Genomic DNA, 20,880 nt, shown 5'->3' with positions numbered 1-20,880 from the left:
AGGCATTATAGTAGAACGGCGCAGGGAGCAGTGGTGCAAACTGTCCTTTACTCACATGCCTCTTAGGAGAGAGTGGTAGATTCAGTCTCCATGGACCACTCAATCCTTGGCTTCACTACTGAGATGACAGAAATGAGTGCCAGCAGGATGGGCTTGTTTTGGCAATTCTTGTTGGCTAGGACTCCATCCCTCAGGCTCCCTTCAGCTGTGATAAGCATGTCCTTAGGCATGTGTAGCATGGGGCAGAGCCTCAGCTGCTGTAAATCAGTCTTGATGTCAAATAGAGCTATGCCACCCTATACTAGCTGAGGGCCACCCCTCCCCCCCAACCCCATGTACACTCTCAACACTGATCACCTCAAGACACAGATACACCTAGTGGAACCACAACATTTTGTCTTTATTAGGCGTTCCCATAGTAATATAACACAGTTTGTAAGGAATAAAACACAAGACTTTGGGGTGGGGTTTGCCGTTGAGACAATGGTCAAATATCAGTACTTTTGTCTACACACATGATCATCTTTAGCACTTACAGCTCCTCCTCTCATAGTTCACAATCACAAATCCAAGGGTTAAAATCCAGCTAGTATTAAATCCTACAGTGTTTATTATTTTTAGAGCTTCAAGTCACTGCGGTTAATTGTCAGTCTCATTTTTTCTTTAAGCATTTACATATGACATTCATTAAACAGACAAAAAGCAAATGAGCTCCCACAGAAAAACATGCTTACATAGCCTGCAAAAATCTTTATATTTTTTTCTTTTGTAATGAATGAACAAAACTATCTGAAAAGTCAGTCTGTGAAGGAAAAAAAACAAGGAAGACTCAAGTGAATACTGAAGAGCTGCAAATGTTTCGTAGAATTGAAACGACTGTTTCTTTTTTCTCCCCAACTTGTTCCAATTTATTTCAAAGCACAGGTGGAAAAAATACCTGTAATATATATTAGGTTTTTCTGATTACTTTAACAAAGTGCAATCTCTTTTACAAAAAACAAAAGACCCAAAAGTTAAACCAAAATCAAACATGGCTGGACAACTAAACATACTGTTTTTTTTTTTTTTTTTTAAGGCTGATATTTTTGAAGGAGACTGAAAGTTAGGTGTTGAGATCCAATGGGACTTAGGTACCTAAACTGCTTTAAGATCACTGGAAAATCCCAGCTTTGATACTTTACAAAAACGGATTTGGTTTTTAGTTTTTAAAAGCCTGCATATATCTATTTTCCTTAAGAACCTGTAAACACCATTTTAAAAGAGTTAAAACATGGAAAAATAAAGTGAATGCAGATGCGAAAATACAAACCGAAGAAGCAGGTGACACCACTGAATACCAGGAGACAAAAAGACAAGGTAGGTGAGGTAATGTCTTTTAATGGACCAAGATATTACTTCATCCACCTTGTCTCCCACATATCCTGGGACCACCCTGGCTCTACCAGAGCTGCAGGGGACAAAAAGGCAGTGAAGATAAATGTTGTGACAATGAGTGAAAGATTACCCTCTGTGCAAAGAACCAGCCCAAGGCCCCATGCTCTCAAAATACAGCTTGAGTAGGACTTAAATGATGCATGTGAACCAACTGCCATCTGGATCTGAAACCAGAGTCATCCATGGCTTGAGCTAAAGGATCAGCACCCAATTCCTCAAAGGCATCTAACGCTCACTGATTTCCATGGGAGTTAGGCACCTAAATACCTTTGAGGATCTGGGCCTTAGCTCACAGGCACTAAGCAATCTCTATATGGGATTTAGCTAGTATATAAGGAGAAAGAACTACCACTGACCCTAAGTTAGGGTGGGTTAAATATAGGCCTTCTCCTGGGTGTTTCCAGTAGGATGAAATTTGCCCTTGTGCAATGATCTATTGTATAACGATGTCCCAAATCACTGGCAAAATCCTCAGCTGGTGTAAATCAGCATAGCTACCACAAAGTTGCCATTTACACTAGCTGTAGCTCTGGCCCAATAATTGGAATTGCCATTGGTAAGCCCTTTCTTGTATGCTTTCACGAGGGGTCTTTACACGATACTAACAAAGTTTATTTCTATCTTAAATGACTGCTCTTGTGAGTTCTACTCTTTTTCTGATCATCAAAGGAGGGGTGGCTATTGAATTTAACATACTGCCAAATGAACCTAGTTTATTGACTAAAATCTCCGTTTATGGAGTTTCATCTCCCCAAATGAAAAGTCTGTTGAGGAAAGGTTTTCATGGGACTTTGTTCCAGATCGCAGCTGGTGTCAATTAAGTGTGAACTTCAATGGTGCTAGGCTGATTGACACCTGATGAGGACCTGAGACATTTTGAGGGAGATCATGGCTTCACTTTGAGGCCTAGAAGTGTCCATGAACTAACACAAGTTTCAAGTGCTTGCTGAAATGATGCTATGAACTTCTACAACCAAAGGATTGTGGTGATGGTCAGAAGCTAGGACACAAATGACGCTAGGGAAGGGGAGAGAGAATGGGGGAGGGATGTCCACTCTGAGATGAGACTCTGCAAACACAATGGTACAAAACATTTTAAAAAGTACTTAATTTTTTAAATTTCCTCAAGGATCTAATTTGCAGAAAAATCCAGAAGGAAAAACACCACAAAACCTCAACCCAACTGGGTAAGATGCATCTTGTCAATTTCTAGCACAGGGTTCCTATTTGTAATAAGATACCCAGGGAGATCACAGAATGGTTGATGGGGAGAATGTTGATACAAGTTTAGACTTGTGTTCCTCTGCCCTCCATTTAGTTGTCCTGTTGCAGGTCAGGACCCTAAGGAATATCCAGTTTAAAAACGCCTTGAATTACTGCTGGGTTGGATGTCTCTAAAAGCAATTTTAAATTTTATTTTTTTTAAAAGGCAGCTCCCGGGAAATTCACTTTATCCTTCCTTTGTCAAAAGAGAGATGTTTAATGGGAACAGAGGCCACATCTCAAACACCCTCTTTAAACTGAATTTTTGCCTGTCCAGCATATCAAACCGGGTTTGTTTCTTTAAATGTGGTGGGATCGGGGGGAGGGGGAATTGAGTGGGATCGGTGACGATGAGGAGGATGGATTGGGGGGACTGAAAATGGCATCATAGCACACTGGTTGCCCGCAGTAACTGTCACAGGCTCTAAAAGAATCAAAAGGGTCTCCAAGTACCCTGCCCCCTCCCCTGGTCCGCTAGGCGGCCTCAGAGAGGTTAGTTCCTTAACCCAAGCTGGTGATGTTGGCACGTCCACCGGGCGGCGCCACTATGCGCTGAGTAGTGCGGCGGGGGATATTGTCGTCGATCTGTGCACCTGGAAGGAGAGGGAGAAGAGGCCATGTCAGTGCAGTGCTGGAGTTGAGTATCTTTCAACACAGTAACTCAGATCTGTGACATTGCCTGCTGTCTATGGGCTGCATTCAGCCCATGGGTCTAAAAGAATGCAGCTCCACTGGAATTGATAATGGCCTCTTAGGCCAGGTTGAATTAGGCCCTATGGCCCAGTTCCTCAAAAAGGCATTTAGGCACCTAATTCCCATGGAAATCAATTTATTTCCTGCCTTGGGGAATCACAAAACAGGCAGCTGTTCTGCAAGGTGGGGAATCATTATGCCCTGCTGAATTGCTCTAATCCAAACCCACATGGACCAGCACTGGAACTGGAAAGTGTAGCACATTCTCTAGTGGAGTGAGTCCTAGTTTTCTCTGCTGAGGCTGCCCTATTAATTAGGATGGTGGGTCCTTCGATGCGGATTAGATTGAGACCTCTAAGTAGGTTGATGGCCACCAGCTATCCATGCTAATGGCTTTGTGGGGGAGTGAGCAGAACTGCCAACCTAGAAGAGAGGTTCTCTATTCCGGGGCCACAAGGAGGGAGCACTATCTGGCCCACAGTGAACAAGAGCTTTAACCTCCGCTTATTTGTTCTCGCTGCATCAGGTGCTCAATGGAAGGGCTCTAAATTGGCTGCTTGGGACATAAAGCGGGGGGAGACTGCTTAGCAGGAAGTTACGGCTCTGTGCCCGTAGAATGGGGCTGGACATAGAACTGACCCCTGGGTTGCAGAACAGCAGCACTAAAAACAGACAAGATTATGGTACTGTTTCAGTGGAAGCTCTGAGCAGCAGCAGCGGCCCTGGAGCTGCCTGCAGATTCAGGGAAGGGGCACTGCATCGGTTCATACTGTTATGATGGTTCTTTGTGATCACAAAGGGCTAGGTTAGACGGTGCAGAAGCAGAGGGCACTGAGAAAGCTTTCAAGTGGTAGGCTGGTGAGTGGAGAAATTTGTTAGTCTCCCCCCAATGCTAACTTGGTTTAATTGCCAATTAGAAGAATCATCTTGGGAGGAAAATCCCTCTCCTGGCTTCCCCTGTTTTAGCTTCTGCTGAGGCATGCTGCTGGCTTACTAGCTCTTTATCAAATACTTGGGCCACCCACTCCTCCCAGCTAAGTTAACTTAGTGGAAGACCTTGTCATATTTGTTGTGGAAGGAGGAATCTCATTAAATCGTCATTCTGATCCTCAACCTATTGCTTCAGCACAAAATGAGACAGATGTGTAACACCTTCCTATGCTGAGAACCTCAAGCCACAAGTGAATTTCACTAGGACCATGTGAAAGTACTGAAATAATTTTTTAAATGCTTGCTTTCAAGTCCGCTAAAAGCACTACAAGTCTCTCTGAGATGCATATCTCTAAAGAAAATGAATGCATTCCTCAATTGCAGGTAGCCCAAATTGCTTTTGGTCAGGTGACTGCTTTGCTTCAGGGAGTAGAACCAAAGTAGCTGCACATTGTTCCACCAGCCAACATGAATTTCCTAGCTGTCTCATCAGAACTGCCCTCTGGTTTCCATAACTACAGCTCCAAGTTCAAACCCATCCTATTCTCTCATCGAGTTGCTCCAGTGTCCACCCTACAATTCTGACCTTCCAGGTAGGTACTCTTATTTGACTCTCTCTGGACTAGTCACTGACCTGGACCAAAAAAATTAGAACTTTATTTCCCCTCATTTTTGTCAACATTTTGGATTTTCATTGGAAAAAAATATATTTTTGTTGACCAATCCAAAAAAGTTGAATAAGTTTTGGCTTTAATCAAAAATCTTCCATGCAGAAAAAGTGAACTTCCTGAGCAGCTCTCAATTTAGCAGTAAGGTAGCCTTACCCCCCTTCTCTGGATCTGTCTCCCAGACACTGAGTCACTGTCTCTTCATACTTCACTATTAAACCCTCTCTTCCCAATTCAGGACAGACAGTCTCTCTGCAGTATCCTGTGATGCTACACAAAACTGCCTATGCCCTACAGAACTGCCTCGCTCTGCACTATATGGGCCAGATCCCACATATCTGATGTACACCAGTATGGCTCCATAGAATCTGACCCTGAATGTCAATCGCAGGCTCTCTGTCTTTGGGCCACTCAATCCTGATCCATAAAGGAAGCTTGTGTGATTGTCTCCCATTCTGGCCAAGCTATTCATGGCTGAAAAACCTCAGCCATAGACAATGCAAGATAAAAAGTGAAATATACAAAGTGCCAGATCCATAACTGGCAAAACTCTACAATCGCGCTACTTAATTTGTATCTGGGGCCCTGCCCTTTGAAGTGGATGGGATATCGATTCCTTTGCTTTGGCACGGAAATAAATCAGAATTCTAGGAGGGCTTCTATCCAGATTTTTTTCTTCTGCTGTGAAATGAATCTCACTGCTGTAAACCCTCCCAGTCCCTGCCTTCTCTTGTTATTGCAACCGAACCCACAGCCCCACAAGAAAACAACCAAGATTTCAACGTAATAATTTAGCCATACATAAGTATGTACCAGACAAGCTAAATCCAGACTGGTGGAGGTTCCTGACAGGTGGGGCCTGCTGTTTGGCTGGAGACGTCTTAGCCGAGGATGCTGGTGTGACAGTCTTCGGTGTCACTGATACTTCGCAGACGGGCCCATCGTACAGGCCCCGGGGGACGCCCCGCAGCTCGGCCAGCTGGAGAAAACACAAGCAATGAGCCTCCAAACAGCAAAGCTAAAGGCAGCGTTAGGAAGAGACCTGAACCGGGACCAGATGTCACCAAGTCAAAGATGTTTGATTCCAGGTTCAGTTTTTGCACTAGAATGTAAAAGCCACACCTCTGCATGGTGCTGATGCTGATTGAGAACTATGGCTGTTCAACTGCACAAGTGAAAGGGAGACCAGCCTTTGCCCCTCCGGCTGCAATAACTTTTTGCATTGAGTGTAATTTCACTAATTGAGAGAAGGTCAACCAGACCTGGAAGGGAAATCAATATTTCTGGTGACCAAGGTATCCCAAAATCATGGGCCTCCAGTAGTATAAATCCATTGGCTTCAAAGCACTGCAAATTATTTCCCATCAACATTTCAAAACACATTCACTCTATTCATAAGGAGTATCGCTTGCAATGAATACTTTAACGAAGTATAATCCCAAGCAAACAACTGATTCTATCCAGGAGAGGGCAGTGTTGCAGATACGTCGGTACAGTGTGTAATATTTCCCTTCTTAAAGATTTTGACAAAATTAACCTATACATACAATTACGCTACAGGTCCATTTTGAAACACTCTAGGGACCAGATCCTCAGCTGTTGTAAGTCTATATAGCTATGCTGATTTCAATATAGCTATGCTGACTTCTACTGGCTGAGGATCTCTCTAATTACTTGTGTTTTGGCTTTATACCTTTTTAAAAAAAAATGTTCAAATTTTAGCCTCGGACTAAGTTCAGTATTTTTCAAAAGTAGAAATGTTCTCACTGTATTTGTTTCAATTCATAATAGAATGTTGGGCTGGAAGAGACCTTGAGAGGTCATCATGTCCAGCCCCTTGCACTGAGGCAGGACCAAGTAAAACTAGACCATCCCTGACAGGTGTTTTGTCCAGCCTGTTCTTAAAAACCTCTAATGAGGGGGATTCCACAGCCTCCTTTGTAAGCCTATTCTACAGCTTAACTATCGTTGAGAGAGATTTTCCTAATATCTAACCTAAATCTCCTTTACTGCAGATGAAGCCCACTACTACTTGTCCTATCTTCAGTGGACATGGAGAACAACTATTGACTGCCTTTTATCATTTTTGTTGCTCTCAAATTTGTCCATCTTTCCTAAAATGTAGCACCCAGAACTGGGCATGATACTCCAACTGAGCTCTCATTACTTCTGAGTAGAGTGGGACAATTACCAACCATGTCTTACATACAACACTTCTGTTAATACACCCCAAAATTTAGCCTTCCCCCCCAAACCATCACATTGACTCATCCATTCCTCTTCAGCAGTACTACTGCCTAGCAGTTATTCTTCATTTTGTAGTTGTGTATTTGATTTTTCCTTCCTAAGTGTAAACTTACTAAATTTAAAACTTTCAAAACTTTTGAATTTAAACCAATAATGCTGCAAACCCACTCGCAAGAAAATCAAACTATCTGCCTGAAACAAGTGTGATTTTCATTGTTTTGAAGATTGATTAAATGGAAAGGGAACAAAGTAAACAGCATAATTAGTTTTATTTTAAAAGTGTAAATTTATCTGGATGATCAACTTAAAACACTATTTTTTCTTCCTATTGTGACAGGATGCAGAGTCATTTTGTTGACTCCCCCTGACCACCAGACCTAATGGTTCTTACTATGGTTACTAATGGTTCCGAAGAAATGGGCTGTAGCCCACGAAAGCTTATGCTCAAATAAATTTGTTAGTCTCTAAGGTGCCACAAGTACTCCTGTTCTTTTTACTAGTTCTTATTACTCCTGTCCATCCCTCTAAGACAGAGGGAATTTAGGAGCAGAGACAAAGATTCTGCAGGGATAGCCTAGCTCAGGCTGAGGTTACTTAGGTTACATAGATACTTTAGAAAATAAAAGCCAACCCAGGGAAGAAAGTAAATGTGGACAATACCCACTGTTTTCTCTACGAAAGAAGTGGGGTGGGGATGTCACCTGTCCACCAGCCCCGTAACATAGACCCTTCAAGAGCTAACTAGCATTCATTGATATACTCACCCTGCTCCTTGCCTTGATGCGCTTGTAAACAAAGTCAGGGAATGGCTTCCTGGGGATGTATCGTCCAGAGCCCTCAGTTGCATGGAGGTTCCCATCCTCCAACACAATCTTTCCCTGGCTGATAACCACCAATGGAGACCCACGGCATTCCATGCCTTCAAAGATATTGTACTCCAGAGTCTAGGACAAAAAGAAGACATCAGCATCAAGTGTTCATCCCAATGCAAGAAGCCACATCTTAGGCTATCGTCTAGTAAGAATCCCCCCCACCACTTTTTTTTTTTTTAAGTAACAACCCATGCTGATTCCCAAATTTTAGAGTTCAGGTGAGAGATAGGTGATAATGTCGATGCACTCACCCCATTATATGTGGTGACATAAAAGCAATAGTAATTAATGTTATGAAGCTAAATCCTAAGGTCTTTATTCAGTTTTTACTCAGGCAAAACTCGCACTGAGGCACAAATTGTCCTGATGAACAAATGCCAACAAGTTCAAACTTGGATGCACTATAGTTTAACCTCTAGGCCCCTTGAGGATCCAAGCCTAAGTCCATGGCTGACAAAGGGATTTAGGAGCTTGATCCAAAGTCCTTGGAAATCATTCACTATTAGGCCTGATTTTCAGAGGTGCTGAGTACCAGCCCTTCCTACTGACTCCACATTGTGGAACAGAAGGATGGGCATATGGTTACAGCCCTTGACAGGGACTCTGAAGGACTGGGGTCCATTCTCCGCTCTGCCACAGACTCCTGTCACCTGGACAAGTCACTTCAATCCCTCTTTTTGCTTCCATTCCCCATCTGTAAAATAGGAATGGTAAGTAGTGTTGCTTGTAAAAATTCAATTTAAAAATGTTCTTGTTTTATTTTGACCCACTCCTAAGTTTTTTTTTCTCCCCTCCCACCCTTTCGTTGTCATGTTGGTTTAGACTGTAAGCTCTTTGGGGCAGACACTTTCTCTTACTATGTGTTTTGAGCAGTGCCTAGCACAATGCAGCCCTGGTCTTATCTGGGTCCCTGAGGTACCACCCTGATATAGATTAAGTCCTACATTTTAAAATCTTCATTCAGACACACTTTTTTTTTTTTAAACCAGATCCTGCCTGATTTAGCCCAGGATCGATGTTCCTACACTATCTATAGAAATTCCTGGTATCTTCCCAGGTTTTTTAAACTTAATTGGATATCATTAAATAGTATATAAGGCCCTGAGGGATTATCCTAATAAACAATATTTAGTAAATCAGTCCCTCTGAAATACTCCTCATATATCAAACCCAAACAAGCTTTTATTCTAAGTACATGTGAAAAAAAGACAGACTATGTGAGAGAAGCAAATAAGAGCCTGCTTTATGCTCAAAGTATTGTATGCATTATTATTAATCATATTTGTATTCTATTATTGCCAATCGGTCCTGTAACAGGGTATACCAAACCTCTGAGGCCCCCTGCTGCACCCCACCTCAAAAAAGGACAGTGGAGATGGTCCTCCAAGCTGCCTAGAGTGGCTGTGTGGGACACAGCCAATCAGGGCCCAGCAGCCTAGTATAAGAAGAGCTGCAGGGCCAGAGGGAGTTCAGTTCTTTACTGGAGCTGTAGGAGTGTGGATGGTGTGTGGCTGGCTGATAGAGCTACAGAACCCTGGACAGGGCAGCACTGCCAGAAGCTAGGGAGAGCAAGAAGAAGCCCAGAGCTGGTTGCTGGAACTCCATTAAGACAAGGCCCTGAAGTAAGGGTGAAAATGTGGCCCAGGGAATTAGAGAAGCTGTGAGACATAGTTAAAGGGACACAGCAAACAGCTGTGATCTACAGAGTCCCTGGGCTGGGACCTGGAGTAGTGAGTGGGCCTGGGTCCGTTAGCCACTGGGAGGAAGTGGCCTGGACACTGAGGCACCCCAAAGGGGAAATGGAATTGTAGTGGCCCAGCTGGAGAGCTGTAGCCAGGAAGCTCCAAGAGGGTGAAGACATTGTCTCCAGGGAGGGAGCCATGGGGCAGAGCAGGGACAATCAGTATGTGCAGGTGTGCGCACTTGGCTAAGGGGGCACTCACGAGAGGGGAGTGCATCCCATTACTGGTCTCAACTGAGAGAAAAGCCCTACTGATTTAGCTGAAATGCATATCTTTGAAGCACATCTTCTGTATAAGGTGAACAGGCTGTGAGAATTTGCTCCCCAGAAGGAGGACATTGATGTTGCTCTTTCCTAGTGTACGGTTTTGTCTTAGACAATAAAATGGCTAAGTTCAGTTATTTGGTGTTTTGAACGCTTAAGAATGAACCATGTGCAGTCAAACAATTGGAAACACCTTTGAGTCACTAATACATAGAGCAGAAGCAAACATACACTGCTCAGTGATGGTTTAAAAAAAATCTAATCCTAATTAGATTAAAGCTAAATTGGGGTTTACAAAATGGTGTTTGTGTCAACATTTTGGTTGAGTCAGGGACTAGGCCAATCTTATTTTACTCTAATAGGATTGCACATTCTCAATTAATGGGATTTGAAATATTTGATCGGGAAGGAGACGACAAACAGGGCACTCCAGAAAAACCACTGGTATATGCTCCACTCCTTACCTGTACTGGCATGAAAGACTCTACTAATATGTTATTTGGGAACAGGTATTCTTGTGATCATCAGAGGGGAGAGATAGCAACTTGCTCCAAGTCACTTTTGCAGAGTTAATGATGGAGTCTGCTCCTTAAGTGTGTTTGAGTGCAGTGCTACAATTAGAATGCGGGTTAAACCAAAAAGCAAATGAGATCCAGTCTGAAAAACGTTGTGATTGCCCAGAAGAGAGCTAGGATAAAAGCTCAGGACTTAGGTTAGTTCCAAGCACAACAGTTTCCCTCTCTAGCTTTAATGTTTCCTTGCCAGAGAGTGGCACAGCTGTGAAATCCTGGAAAAGGCGTGTTGCTCTAACATTTAAAAACAACAGAACAAACTGGTGCCCCATAATCCCTAGCTCTGGTTCTGCAGCTGTAATAGCTTCTCTTGAGTTTCAAACCAGCTTTGGTTTTATCTTTTAATAAAATGTTGTTCCTTTAAAATAAAGGATGCTAATAATTCTGCACTTGTATCACTTTTGCCTCCATCGCCAAGTGCATAAAAGGTGCTACGGATGCAAAATAACTAACAGATGCTACGTAGGGCAAGTCCCTGACCTGGAAAGCTTAATCTTATGTTAAGATGCAACTGGGAGGGGCAAGATAAATAGAAGAGCATTACAATCATGTACGATACACAGCAGTCACCATTCACCAGGGTCTAAAGTTTATACAGCAAGTAGTACAATGGGAATGGGCTGGGGCTTCCAGTTGCTACTGTAACCCAAATAAGGGATGACAACCATCTAAAGAGTCTCCCTACAACCTCATCCTCTTTCCCCCACCCATCCATCTTTTTATAACCAAGTGTGGAAGCCTTTAAGGCAAGGGTCACCTCTTTACTTCATGTTTATACAGCACCTACCATGATGGGGGATTTGATCCTCCAACTGCAGCCTCTAAGTGGTATTGGAATATAGAAAATATTAATGCCTCCAGGGAGACTTTTGGGGCTATAAACATGCTATTTAGAAATGAATGTCTATTTTAGGTACTGCTTGTACCTATCTGGACAGTGACAGGATCTCTGTCTGGATGGGTAGATACCTGCATGAAAATTAGATATTTGTTGCCTACAAGTTAGTAGTTTGTGCTGTTTGTCTTCAGTTAAAGTCTCTCCTTTCTTGGGGTTTTAAAAGGTAGCTTTTGAGAGGTATTGGACTAGCAGCCTGAGACAATGCAGTCTGGATTATCAAAAGGGATTTAGGCACCTAACTCCCATGGATTTCAATGGGAGTTAGACACCTAATTACCTCTAAGGAGGTGGGCCTGAGGTCCTCCAGCTGCAGGGCTGATAGGGCAGTCCCACAAACATGCTTTAAGCGGATATTGAGAGGCCATCTTTGGGAAGAGGGTCACTCACTGAATGCTTGACAGCCAACAAAGCCAGAAATTCACTAACGCACCCTAGTAAGTAAGGTGCATTGGTCCTGTTGAAAATCAAGGGGACTTGTGTTCCTAAATCAGTTGAGTTTTCTGAAACTCTCTCCAGGGTGGGCCTAATTCTCCTCTGCTCTATACTGGCTGTATACTACCCTAACTCTGATGGCGCTGGCTAATTGGATTGAGTTAATCCTGATTATACTGGTGTAAACACTAGTAAATCAGGTCCTGTGTGTTTTGTGATATGGACCCATGCCTTTTGGGAACCCACCATACTTGTATCACATAGACAAAAAAAAGCCATCAGATGGCAAGAATTTTCACATGCTACCAACCGAAGCAGGACTTGATCCAGCCCCTTATAACCATCTCTTGATCCACTCAGTCCTTGTAAGCTTTGTTTTATATATTGGATCTTTCATCCACCGTAATGAAGTTAATAGTCCACTTACCAAGTTAGATAGTGTTAAGGAACACAAAAGCCAGCCAAACTTATTTTTAAAAAGCCTTTGTTAATGTACCCAGGGGATCCAATCTGTGTAGGAAAATTTTGCTGCTTCAGCAGTGGAGTGAATAAAGCCATTCATGGGAAAAAGCACAAGGAGGTTTTTCCAAGGAAACATTCCCGAAGTTTTTAGCCAGCAGCTACACCAGTTGTAAACAGACCCACACAGTGGTTGTTCTCTCTCTCCTGCCCTACTGCAGGGTCAGGGGGAACTTCAGTGGGCCCTGCCTGCTGATAGTGGTCCGCACTGTCTCATTTCGAATATGAGACCTACTTAGTCAACTGCTGGAGCGCATGCTTAAGGATGCATAGGACTCTCGACTGCTGTAAATTAATATAGTGTCAGTAGAGCTCTGCTGATTTATTCCAGCTGACAATCTGGCCCATAGACTTTCAGGCCAGAAGGAACTACTCTCATTCATCTAGTCTAACCATTTGAATCACACAAGCCACAGAAATCCTGCAGCCAGCAGAAAAGCTCCTGGTTAAACTAGGCTGCGTTTTTAACTGAGAGGAGTTCAGTCTGCAAAATCTGAATCGGTCATTCAAACTCTCCAAAGTTCAAGAGTCCGCTTGGATCCAGACGTCTGATTCCGCCCACTATAATGACTAGGGGTCATTGGCAAAACTTAAGTCTCAAAAATCAGCTCATAACTGTGCTCATCTTAGGTTTAAATTGAACACTTCCTCCCTCCCCACCCAAAAAAAGACATTGCATCATTTATTAGCTGAAAAATGATCCCCAGAATGCAGATTGTCCTAAGTGTGAAAGCAGTGTTCCTAGTCCTATGTTCGTGGGCCAGTAAACACTTATTTGCTCCTTCACTCTCAGGGTGCTGCTGTGGCAGTGTGCACCGGGGGTGCATGGTCTCAGTAGGACTCTACAGGAGAGTAAATTGTAACAGTGGATGTAAGTGTGAAGGATGGGGCTTTATGGCAGATTTTTCATCTTCCCCTGGAGTGCCAAGGAGGGATCATGCATCAGAATCAGGTGTGCATCAAACACACTCAATTACCTTTCATCAGAGGGAGCTGTAAGGCACATTATGGAGAACGCCAGACTAGAATTCGCACTATGCATAGTTTTCAGAGTAGCAGCCGTGGTAGTCTGTATCCGCAAAAAGAACAGGGCCTGGTCTACACTAGGCGTTTATGTCGAAGTTAGCGCCATTACATCGAATTAACCCTGCACCCGTCCACACTGCGATGCTATTTAGTTCGACATAGAGGTCTCTTTAATTCGACTTCTGTACTCCTCCCCGACGAGGGGAGTAGCGCTAAATTCGACATGGCCATGTCGAATTAGGCTAGGTGTGGATGGAAATCGACGCTAATAGCTCCGGGAGCTATCCCACAGTGCACCACTCTGTTGACGCTCTGGACAGCAGTACGAGCTCGGATGCTCTGACCAGCCACACAGGAAAAGCCCCGGGAAAATTTGAATTTGAATTCCTTTTCCTGTCTGGCCAGTTTGAATCTCATTTCCTGTCTGGACATCGTGGCGATCACAGCAGCACTGGCAACGATGCAGAGCTCTCCAGCAGTGATGGCCGTGCAGTCTGTGAATAGAAAGAGGGCCCCAGCATGGACTGATCGGGAAGTCTTGGATCTCATCGCTATGTGGGGCGATGAGTCCGTGCTTTCTGAGCTGCGCTCCAAGAAACGGAATGCAAAGATCTATGAGAAGATCTCAAAAGACATGTCAGAGAGAGGATACAGCCGGGATACAACGCAGTGCCGCGTGAAAATCAAGGAGCTGAGACAAGGCTACCAGAAGACCAAAGAGGCAAACGGACGCTCCGGATCCCATCCCCAGACATCCCGTTTCTACGAGGCACTGCATTCCATCCTCGGTGCGGCCGCCACCACTACCCCACCACTGACCGTGGACTCTGAGGATGGGATATTGTCCACGGCCGGTTCCTCGGACATGTTAGCGGACGGGGAAGATGAGGAAGGAGATGAGGAGGGCGAGGCAGTCGGCAGCGCTCACAACACTGATTTCCCCGACAGCCAGGATCTCTTCATCACCCTTACAGAGATCCCCTACGAAGCGTCCCCAGCCGTTACCCCGGACACAGAATCTGGGGAAGGATCAGCCAGTAAGTGTTGTAAACATCTAAACATTTATTTTTAACAGAACAGGAATATTAACAATTAAAAGAATGGGTTGTTCATGATTACTTTGCCCTAGGCACTTAACCGTTCAGTCATGGGCAGTGCAAGTTTTGAAAAAAAATCTAGCAATGTCCGGTTTTCCGTGATTGTCCTGCCCAAGCCGCTCTACTGTTTATTCCCTGCTACTGCAGCTACAGTAAAATGCGGTCTATATGTGCAGGGATAGAGCAGTAATCCTCCCGGGACATCTCGATGAAGCTCTCCTGGAGGTAATTGGAAAGCCGTTGCATGAGGTTCCTGGGGAGAGCGGCCTTATTGGGTCCTCCGAAGTACGACACGTTGCCGCGCCACGAGACTATCAAGTACTCGGGAATCATTGCTCTGCACAGCAGGGCGGCATACGGCCCTGGTCTTTGGAGGCTTTCCCGGAGCATTCTCTCTCTCTCGCTGTCAGAGATCCTCATCAGGGTGATGTCGCCCATGGTGACCTGCTTTGAATTAGGTAGGGGAATGTTAGTGTTGGGACTGCTTGCTCGTTCCTTTACAGAACTGTAACAGCTGGTTTGCAGCCACGCGGTGGAGGCGGGAGAGGGGCTGCCGAAAGGGATCGTTCCTGGGGACAGCCGCAAGGGGGTGGGACAGGGGCAGAGTTCCCGCTTGCCGGATTGCTGGCAGCAGGGACTGACATTGCTTTAAATGTGAAATGAGGCCAGTGGTAATATAAAAGTTTTAAACTGCCACAAGTCTACGGCTTACCATGTCTGCCTGCAACAGAAATTCCGTTGTGCTGCCCCGCTTCTCAAATGTGCTGTGCAAGACCCCAGGCACTGAATGCGAAGGCCGAGAATTCGACCTTGTGCTGAGTGCGCATGTGATAGGTGCTGTGCATGGTCTTGTTCACAGAGAAAGACTATGTTCTTTGTTCACAACTACATTTATCTTTCTGAGGAATTCACTCCCTTTTTCCCATTCCCACAGCCACATCTGCGACTGTCTCACAACCTAGCCTGGCATCACACTCCCAGAGGCTAGCGAAGATTAGGCATAGGAAGAAGAGGACACGGGAGGACATGTTCTCTGAACTTATGGCCTGTTCCCAAGCCCAGGCAGCACAGCAGACCCAGTGGCGGGAGAAATTGACCCAAATGCAGCAAGCAAACATGGATCGGGAGGAGAGGTGGCGGCAGGAAGACCAGCAGGCGACTCAAACGCTGCTTGGACTACTGAGGGAGCAAACAGACACGCTCCGGCGCCTTGTGGATGTTCTGCAGGAACGGAGGCAGGAGGACAGAGCCCCGCTGCAGTCCATCTCTAACTGCCCTCCCCCGCCACCAAGTCCCATACCCACCTCACCCAAAGTGCAAAGAAGGAGAGGCGGCAGAGTCCCTGCTAACTCTCACTCCACCCCTGCAGAGAGCTCTAGTAGCAGAAGGCTCTCATTCCCCAAAACTTGAAAAGTTCTTTCCTTCCCGCCTGACACAAGCCCCCGTCCAAGTTTCACCTCCCAGTTCCATGTGTAGTTGATAATAAAAAATACGTTCATGTTAAGTACTGTTTCAATGATGTTCTTTTGGAGGAGGAGGGGAAAGGGGGTTGGTAATGGGACAGGACAGTCGCCTTTGGCAGGGTACATAGGCGGGGGCAGGCACAGCAGCAGGGCACATACACAGTGCAGTGATGCAGTGACTAGTTACCCTGGTTAGTCTGGGAGGTTGTTTTCATGTTATGTGGTGGGGGGTGGGTTGCTCTGTGACTTTGTGGCGGGGGAGGGCAGTTACAGATCTTAAGCGGCGGTCCTTATGCAGGATCACAGAGCCACGCAGCAGGGGATCTGTAACCATCCTCCCCCTGCCACAAAGTCACATAGCCCCCCCATACACACAGTCCCGATCAGAAGGGGTGACAGGCTCCGTTGAAACAACCATCCCACCGCAGCGGAGCCCGTCAATCCTTGAGTTTAGAAGCTTCATTCGCGTCACTACACTACACCCGCTCCGCACCACAGTCTGCGTCCCAGTTTTAAAAAATTCCCACGAAAACAGTATTAAAGAAAACGGTGTGCATTAACAAAGTAGAACTATTTTTATTTCGAAACGTGTGTTGGAAGGGAGTGAAGGGGGTATGTAACTGGGTAGGATAGTCAACATTAACTGGGTAAAGAAACGGGGGCAGGTTCAGCTTCTCTGTACACAAACTTAAAAGTCACAGGTTACCCTGCTCACTCAGGAACTTTGCTTTCAAAGCCTCCCGGATGCACAGCGCTTCCCGCTGTTCTCTTCTAATCGCCCGGCTGTCTGGCTGTGCGTAATCAGCAGCCAGGCTATTTTCCTCAACCTCCCACCCCGCCATAAAGGTCTCCCCCTTGTTCTCACAGAGATTGTGGAGCACACAGCAAGCTGCTATAACAATGAGGATATTGGTTTCGCTGAGATCACAGCGAGTCAGTAAGCTTCTCCATCTCCCCTTGAGACGGCCAAAAGCACACTCCACCACCATTCTGCACTTGCTCAGCCGGTAGTTGAAGAGTTCTTTTTCAGTGTCCAGGGCGCCAGTATAGGGCTTCATGAGCCAGGGCATTAGCGGGTAGGCTGGGTCCCCGAGGATGACTATAGGCATCTCCACATCCCCAACAGTTATTTTGTGGTCCGGGAAGTAAATACCTTGTTGCAGCCGTCTAAACAGACCAGAGTTCCTGAAAACACAGGCGTCATGAACCTTGCCCGGCCATCCCACGTAGATGTTGGTAAAACGTCCCCTGTGGTCCACCAGTGCTTGCAGCACCATGGAAAAATAGCCCTTTCGGTTAATGTACTGGGTGGCCTGGTGGTCCGGTGCCAGGATAGGGATGTGAGTTCCATCTATGGCCCCACCGCAGTTTGGGAATCCCATCGCTGCGAAGCCATCTATGATCACCTGCACGTTTCCCAGGGTCACTACCTTTGGCAGCAGTACATCAACGATTGCCTTCGCAACTTGCATCACAACAACCCCCACGGTAGATTTGCCCACCCCAAACTGGTTCGCGACTGACCGGTAGCTGTCTGGCGTTGCAAGCTTCCAGAGGGCTATGGCCACTCGCTTCTGTACACTCAGTGCAGCTCGCAACCGGGTGTCATTGCGCTTCAGGGCAGGGGACAGCAACTCACAAAGTTCCAGGAAAGTTCCCTTCCGCATGCGAAAGTTTCGCAGCCACTGGGATTCATCCCAGACCTGCAGCACTATGCGGTCCCACCACTCAGTGCTTGTTTCCCGTGCCCAGAATCGCCGTTCCACGGCATCAACATGACCCATTGCCATCGTGATGTCCTCGGCGCTGGGTCCCCTGCTTTCTGAGAGGTCTGTGCTACTCTCAGACTTCAGGACATCACCGCGGTGCCGTAGCCTCCTCGCCTGACTTTTCTGCATCTGCCTCAGGGAAACCTGTATGATAAGCTGCGAGGCGTTGAGAGCGGCCACAACTGCAGCGATGGTCGCAGCGTGCTCCATGCTCGCAGTGCTGTGGCATCCGCGCTGTCAATGACTGGAAAAGTGCGCGAACTGATTTCCCGCCGGCGCTTTCAGGGAGGGAGGGCGGGAGTGATGGACGGATGACGACAGTTACCCAAAAGCACCCTCGACACATTTTGTTACCCAGAAGGCATTGCCGGCTACACCCAGAATTCCAATGGGCAGAGGGGACTGCGGGAACTGTGGGATAGCTGACCACAGTGCACCGCTTCGAATGTCGACGCTTTCACCGTTAGTGTGGACTCACAAAGTCGAATTACTGTCCTTAGTGTGGACACAGACGTTCGACTTTGCAATATCGATTCCAAAAATTCGATGCAAGTAAATTCGAACTACTCTCGTAGTGTAGACAAGGCCCAGGAGTACTTGTGGCACCTTAGAGACTAAAATTTATTATATTTAATAAATTTGTTAGTCTCTAAGGTACCACAAGTACTCCTGTTCTTTTCACTATGCATAGTGCTCGGCTACAGAGGCCTGGACTACACTTAAAAAAAATTAGTTCAACCTGGCTACGTTGCCTAGGGAGATGAGAATTTTCACACCTGGAACACTGTAGTTAGGTCAACCTAACCCCTTGTATAGATGCGACTATGTCAGTGGAAGAATTCTTCCATCGACCTAACCGTGGGAAGCCTCTGTACTACAGCAGGCCGGCTGTAGCTCGGTGCAGAAGGGAAGGTAGGCAGGGCTCAGCTGCAAAAGGTACTCACTATGTTATGAGTCTTGGCAGAGATTGTTTTGATACTGTCAGGATCCCAGATGACAAGGTCAGCGTCCGAGCCCACAGCGATGCGGCCCTTCCGTGGATACAGGTTGAAGATCTTAGCAGCATTGGTGCTGGTCACAGCTACGAACTGGTTCTCATCCATTTTACCAGTCACCTGGTGAAGGAGCAAAGAAATCGCTGCATTAGCAAAGCACAAACCTGTACTAACAGCAACTAGCTAATAGCACCTCCTGCTGAAAGGAGATTCCTCAGGGCTTTGTGCTAGACAGAGATTTGTTACCATTGGACGGAGGAGGTGGCTGGCTTTGTACAGACAACATTACTTATTAATTGTAACAACCAAGCTCTGTTACTATCTTTCCTTCAAAGATGTAAAAATGCCTCCTTCTTATTAGCAGTAGATCTCAAAACACTTGAAGGAAAAAAAAAAAAAGGAAGTCACTGCTATTATCCCCATTTTACAGATGGGGAAACTAAGGCACGCAGAGGGCAGTGGCCTGCCCAAGGTTACCCAATGAATCAGTTGCAGAGCACCTGTGTTTCCCAAGTCTGAATCCAGTGCACTATTCACTAGGCCACACTGCATCCCTATAGCAGTGCAAATCTTAATCAAGCAGCACACAATATGCTTGTGGGATCAGTTTATTAGACAGTTTACAGATGAGGAATCGGAGGCAATACAGAGAGAATACAGGTGGAAAGAATTACATTTCCTCCATGAGGGCTGGAGAATTTTGAGCCAGATTTTAGTCTCTGATTCAGCCCCCTGAGAAGGGATACCTAGGACCCTACATTCAACTCCTGTGTAGCCCCGGTATAGTGGCATTGTTGGGGCAGGGGCAGAGGAGACATGCAAGGGACCAGAGGAAGAGTCACTAGCGTGCTCGACACTGGCACTTCTAGGCTACAAAGCAGCCTATAAGCAGCTTATTAAGGGTGCTCAGAGCAAGGGCTGCTATAACTCACTCCACGCCCCAATAGCAGCCCAGAAGTGGGAAGGTGCAAAGATGGGCGATCCACCTCTAGACAGAGGCAGACAACGTTCACTAGATTCTGTTTTAAAAATCACTTTCACTTTTTTTTGTTAGTGCCCTTTTTAGATGCTAAACAGGGCCATCAAAAAAAAGGGGTGAGGGGTGGGAGGGGCCCAACAAAACATAACCCAACCATGTAACTGACCACCTCAACTAGAGAACGGATGGGAATCAGACCCCTGAGTGACATACCACAGCCTTATCCCAGATGATGGACATTCTTTCTTCAGTCCCATTGGTTCCTTCAGGGATCAAGGTAAAGTTGTCCTTTCCAACAGCTTTCTGGGCAGTGTTGAAGGTGCAGTGGGCACTGCCAGTTACCTGCAGATCTCCGCTGAAACCCAAACAGGGGGGGACAATTACTTTATCTTCACAGCAAATTAACAGCTCATGTCCTCAGAGAGCCCAGGACCTTCTGCATCACCGCACAGCACTCTCCCCCTTGAGCTAAAGCTGGAACTCTGTTAGCAGGCAGCACCTGGAAGTTATCTTTGGTGACCACCCACTAGCAGAGAATGCGTAATGTGCTTAGGCAGCATGTTCTATGAACACGCAGCCTCATCTACTCACCAAGCCAGCAGGGAGTTGAGAAAATCAGGAGTGGTTGGGTCAGGGCTCAGTGGTGGGGAGGTGACAAAGGCTGCAGCCTTGACCCAGTTCTTACTCCAGTAATGAGATCCATCGGTCCCCAGGCTTGCTGTGATGGGCTCACCATAGACCACGGTGCCTATGGGGTAGAAAGACACCAACAGGACATCTGTAAGCATCACAATGCCAACAGAGCAACATGCATCTCCAACCTCTCTGTGGGGGCCCTGCCATCCTTCTAATTAAGGGAGAACAGGGAGATAACTTGCTCCTAGGGACATTATGCCATAACTACAGCAGGATTTCTTCCTCTGACGCAGCTGATAGTGGCCCCTGACAGAGGCAGGATACTGGACTAGCATCGCAACTGTCCCATTCTATCCTGCTGTTAGAACCCAACCCAATCTAT

General features: G+C 46.0%; 2 protein-coding genes across 6 annotated transcripts in view; one reads left to right on the top strand and one right to left on the bottom strand.

Annotated features, from left to right (window-relative positions):
- Positions 1-379: 379 nt before the first annotated feature.
- Positions 380-20,880, bottom strand: part of DPYSL2 (dihydropyrimidinase like 2) — a 103,741-nt gene continuing 83,240 nt past the window's right edge. For 2 of the 5 annotated variants that reach the window (XM_054018417.1, XM_054018420.1), the window contains 6 exons: positions 20,454-20,610; positions 20,076-20,217; positions 18,833-19,003; positions 8,000-8,179; positions 5,790-5,967; positions 380-3,290 (listed from right to left, as the gene is read on the bottom strand). In XM_054018417.1, the coding sequence (XP_053874392.1) occupies positions 3,199-3,290; positions 5,790-5,967; positions 8,000-8,179; positions 18,833-19,003; positions 20,076-20,217; positions 20,454-20,610 (920 nt within the window). In that variant the 3' untranslated portion in view covers positions 380-3,198. Of the gene's footprint in view, positions 3,291-5,789; positions 5,968-7,999; positions 8,180-14,601; positions 15,104-18,832; positions 19,004-20,075; positions 20,218-20,453; positions 20,611-20,880 lie in introns of those variants that run through there. The other 3 variants (XM_054018418.1, XM_054018421.1, XM_054018419.1) reach the window with 2 other exon arrangements.
- On the top strand, positions 14,184-16,220 carry LOC128831719 (uncharacterized). Its single transcript, XM_054018422.1, has 2 exons — positions 14,184-14,596; positions 15,591-16,220. The coding sequence occupies exons 1-2, from the start codon at positions 14,194-14,196 to the stop codon at positions 16,064-16,066; spliced, it is 879 nt and encodes a 292-aa protein (XP_053874397.1). The 5' UTR covers positions 14,184-14,193; the 3' UTR covers positions 16,067-16,220.

This window comes from Malaclemys terrapin, chromosome 2 (genome assembly GCF_027887155.1).
Source record: "Malaclemys terrapin pileata isolate rMalTer1 chromosome 2, rMalTer1.hap1, whole genome shotgun sequence".
Classification (NCBI taxonomy): domain Eukaryota; kingdom Metazoa; phylum Chordata; order Testudines; family Emydidae; genus Malaclemys; species Malaclemys terrapin.
The sequence above is the reverse complement of the archived record's forward strand: the minus strand, read 5'-3'. Positions and strand labels throughout refer to the sequence as shown.